Source organism: Benincasa hispida, chromosome 7 (assembly GCF_009727055.1).
Source record: "Benincasa hispida cultivar B227 chromosome 7, ASM972705v1, whole genome shotgun sequence".
NCBI classification, from domain to species: domain Eukaryota; kingdom Viridiplantae; phylum Streptophyta; class Magnoliopsida; order Cucurbitales; family Cucurbitaceae; genus Benincasa; species Benincasa hispida.
The window spans coordinates 15,999,358-16,003,720 of record NC_052355.1 but is presented as its reverse complement, the minus strand read 5'-3'; the positions used below and the strand labels follow the sequence as shown (position 1 = coordinate 16,003,720).

At 37.3% G+C, this 4,363-nt stretch overlaps 1 protein-coding gene across 1 annotated transcript; it reads right to left on the bottom strand.

Annotated features, from left to right (window-relative positions):
• Positions 1 to 3,077: 3,077 nt before the first annotated feature.
• LOC120080994 lies at positions 3,078 to 3,605 on the bottom strand. Its single transcript, XM_039035678.1, has one exon. It carries the CDS (start codon positions 3,603 to 3,605, stop codon positions 3,078 to 3,080), a length of 528 nt encoding a protein of 175 aa, XP_038891606.1.
• Positions 3,606 to 4,363: the final 758 nt, after the last annotated feature.

The window sequence follows — 4,363 nt, the reverse complement described above, 5'->3', positions numbered from 1 at the left end:
CTATGCGCACATAGTCCTCCCTTTCATGGGCTCAGAAGCTAGGCTTGTCGGCCCTCTGACCATCCCATTCAAGGTTTTTCCGTCCCACAGGCTCAGGAACTAAGCTCCTTGGTCCCCTGACCATCCTATAAGGATTTATTTTGGGCTCAGGTTCTAGGTTCTAGGTTCACAGACCCCCTGACCATCCCAACGTCATACTCACCTCATAATATAAACTATAGCACATCAGTTCTAAATATGCTTAAAAGAGTAAAAGAAGAAACCACTCACAGTGACCTGTTGAGATCTTTCTTCCCAGTTCACCTGGTTTCCCTTATTCCTTCGCTGGACCCTATTTCAGGTTTAACTTTAAGTTTAGATTACTCACTCTTTTGACCTTATCTCAAGACATTCCCTTCTTCAAAAATGTGTGAAAATGTCTTAATATATTACCTTAAAGTTTCGCCTTGAAATTCCTTGGCGAAAGTTCCTGAGAAAACAGTCGGGCCAGGGGGAGTAAACTTGAGACTCTGAACCTTCGCCAAGGAATTTCAAGGAGAAACTTTAAGGTAATATAGTTAAGACATTTTCACACTTTTTTTTGAAGAAGGGAATGTCTTGAGATAAGGCCCGAAAGAGTGAGTAATCTAAACTTAAAGTTAAACCTGAAATAGGGGCCAGTGAAGAAATAAGAGAAACCGGGTGAACTGGGAAGAAAGATCTTAACAAGTCACTGTGAGTGGTTTCTTCTTTTAATCTTTTAAGCATAATTAGAACTGATATGCTATAGTTTATATTATGAGGTGAGTATGACGTTGGGATGGTTAGAGGGTCTGTGAACCTAGAACCTGAGCCCAAAATAAATCCTTACAGGATGGTCAGGGGACCGAGGAGTCTAGTTCCTGAGCCCGTGGGATAGAAAAAACTTGAATGGGATGGTCAAAGGGCCGACGGGCCTAGCTTCTGAGCCCATGAAAGGGAGGACCATGTGCACATAGGTTGATATTTTTAGATATGAAATGTTAACTATCTACGGTGTGTGTAGGTAGGTTTGTGAAAAGCTTCATGGTATGGTGGAGGTTTGCATTGGAACCTCGTGATAATGCTTGTGATTTGTATAAGACTTGTACTTGTAATACCACTCACTGAGCTTTGTAAAGCTCATGGTTTGTTTTCTGTGTTTCTCTCGCAGGTAGCAGAAGAGCCCAGGTTGTGACATTAGTCAAGGTCTGCCACAAGTCTAGAAATACTACTAAATGAGATTGGTAGTCGGAACAGTGTCTTTCATGTAAATGTATCTTGTATTTGTAAACTAGTTTCTAAATGAAGCATGTAAGATTTTTCCGCTACTGTATGTAAATAAGGTTACAAAAGGAAACTAGTAGGATAGTAAAAGCGACATTAGTAAATATCATGCCTCTCCTCGGGCTCAGGAGTATGGGCTCGGGGCGGGGTGTGACATGAGGTGAGTGTAACATTCAATATCGTAGAATAGTAATGAATAAGTTTATATTACTTCTTATTATAAAACATACGATAGCTCAATCACCATCTTTACTTTGCACTTCTCCAGAAACATAAACTGAATCAAGCAGCTTAATCTTCACAACATTACCCTTGTGGCACTATAAATAAATTGGCTTTGCCTCAATTTCAACTTCCTGATGTTTTAACGCTTTTTTCGAAATAGTAAGCTACCACAATTGTTTTGATTATCAATGTAATTATTTATTTCTGCTATTGTAAAGGTAATGCCAACACTCTCGATTTAGAGAAGAAGAAAACGACAATATACTTCATAAAGAGCATCTTATTAGGATCAAAGTTGAAAATATACATCAAAGTTGAAAAATGAGAATGAAAAAGAAATGCAGTCCTCTTATATACTCGCCAAAAGTTTGCTAAGACTTCTGAAATTTAAGCCTGGTACTTTCGCATATGATCTGAAGTCACTAGATTAAGCAGTCTATTACCATCCATATTTGTCAAGATTAGGGCTCCTTTAGAAAATGCCTTTTCTACTACGTATGGTCCTTAGTAATTGGGAGTCCATTTTCCTCGGTGGTCCTTCTGAAATGGGAGAATTCGCCTTAAAACTAGATCTCCTTCTCTGAAAACTTTGAGGCATACTTTCTTGTCATAAGCTCTCGCCATCTTTCTTTGATAAAGCTGACCTCTACATAATGTTGTTAATCTTTTTTCTTCCACGAAATTCAATTGTTCATTGCGATTTTAGACCCACTCTGCATCTTTTAAATTAACTTCCATAAGAACTCATAACAACGAAATTTCTACCTCAATGGGAAGAATAGCCTCCATGTCGTAGACTAGATAAAATGGTGTTGCCCCAATTGAAGTCTAAACCAATGTATGATATCCATGTAGTGCGAAGGGAAGCATTCCATGCCAATCCTTGTATGTCACTATCATCTTTTGCAAAATTCTTTTAATATTCTTGTTAGCAGTTTCTACTGCCCCATTAATTTTTGCCCTGCAGGGGGTCGAGTTAAGACACTTGATCTTGAACTATTCACACAGATCCTTATTGATTTGTTGTTCAAATTTTGGGCGTTATCAGACATTATAGTTTCAGGAAGACCATAACGACATATTATCTCCTTTTTTTTATGAATTTAGTCACCATTGTCTTCGTCACCTCTCAATAAGACACTGTTTCCACCCACTTGGTAAAATAATCAATTGCTACAAAAAAAACGGTGCTCATTTGAGGCTTTAGGTTAAGTAGAGCCTATCACATCCATCCCGCACATGGAAAAAGGCCAGGGAGCTATCATGACATTTAACTGAGAGACAGGTGCATGTTCTTTATCTTCATATATCTGACATTTCTGACACTCCCTCACATGCTTTATGCAATCTGCTTTCATTTTTAACCAATAATAGATAGCTCTCAATACTTGTCTAGGCATCATGTGTCCATTTGCATGGGTTCTGCAAACTCCTTCGTGATTTCTTTCATGATCTTATTTGCCTCTGTCTCATCTACACATCTTAAGAGCGCCATGTCGTGGTTTCTTTTGTAAAGTACCTCTCCATTCAAGATGAACTTCATTGCTAGCTTTTTGCATGTGCGCTTGTCATTTTTTTAGGAACTCTCTATATTTGATGTACTTTTTAATGTCATAATACCATGATTTACCATCAGGTTCCTCTTCAATGGTCCTGCACATGGTCGGTGCATCTTTCTTTCCAATGTTGAGAGGTTGGACATCTTGATTGAGATCTAAATTGAACAACACTCCCAGCATGGCTAGAGCATCCGCTATCTGATTATTTTCCCTTGGTAGATAATCAAAAGTGATTTTATCAAACTTCTCGGATAATTCCACTATTAACTTCTTATATGGGAAAAGTTTAACGTCTCTTGTCTCCCATTCTTCTCTTAACTTGTGAATCACCAACATGGAATCTCCTGAAACTTGAAGCTCATTGACTTTCATATCTAGTGCTGCCTGAATACCCATAGAGCATGCTTCGTATTCAGCTATATTATGAGTACAATCAAATTTTAGCTTCATTGTAAAAGGGAATAACTTTCCTTCTAGTGACGTTAAAATGGCACCTATTCCATGTCCTAATTCATTGGAGGCTCCATTGAACATCATGGTCCATCTTTTCTTTTAATTCCTCGATATCTTTCTTGGTTTTTTCCATTTATGCATTGTGTTCCTCCATTTTTCTTAATTGGTACAGAGTAACGTGAGTGCGATTGATTTGTGGTGATTGAGCTATCTTATCTTTCTGTTTTTTTTATTTAGGAAAATAAAAAAGAAACGAATATAATGACATGCCTGACAAAATTTGAAAGCAATATAGGAAAATACTCGATTAAATGAATAAATAAAATCAATTTAAAAAAGAAAGTGAAAAAAAGTCAATTAAAGAAAAAGATCAATAAAATCAGCCCCAATATTCTAATTTAGTACGCAACTTTCCTAAGAATTTGAGCATGTTTTTGCCGTTTGGTTGTGTGGGTGCGAGGATCAATATCATGACACATGCTTCTTCTGCCAAGTCGTCTAATTTCTTTGTAAGTTTCCCGATTTCTGTAAGCACATATTTCATCTTGTTGCACAAAGTCGCATTATCACATCTCAAAAGCTTGTAATCTTCTCGTAATCCATCATAATGTCTTTTTAAATGCGTATGATCTTGCATTAACCCTTCAGCAACATCCTAATATTTGGTAAGTCGAATGTTGAGGGACTAAATGGATTCCCTCGAGGTCATGTTTTCCTTGTTATTTCACATAGTTGTCCTTCTCTTATATCGATTGTTTGGTGCAATGCCTTGTTCTTTTCTTCTAAATCTAAAATTTCTTTGTTTCTTAGATCAACTCCTTTCTCCAATTCTTTACTAATTC

Excerpts from the sequence above, each read along its gene's own strand:
- LOC120080994 (XM_039035678.1), bottom strand. The coding sequence starts at position 3,605 with ATGATGTTCAATGGAGCCTCCAATGAATTAGGACATGGAATAGGTGCC.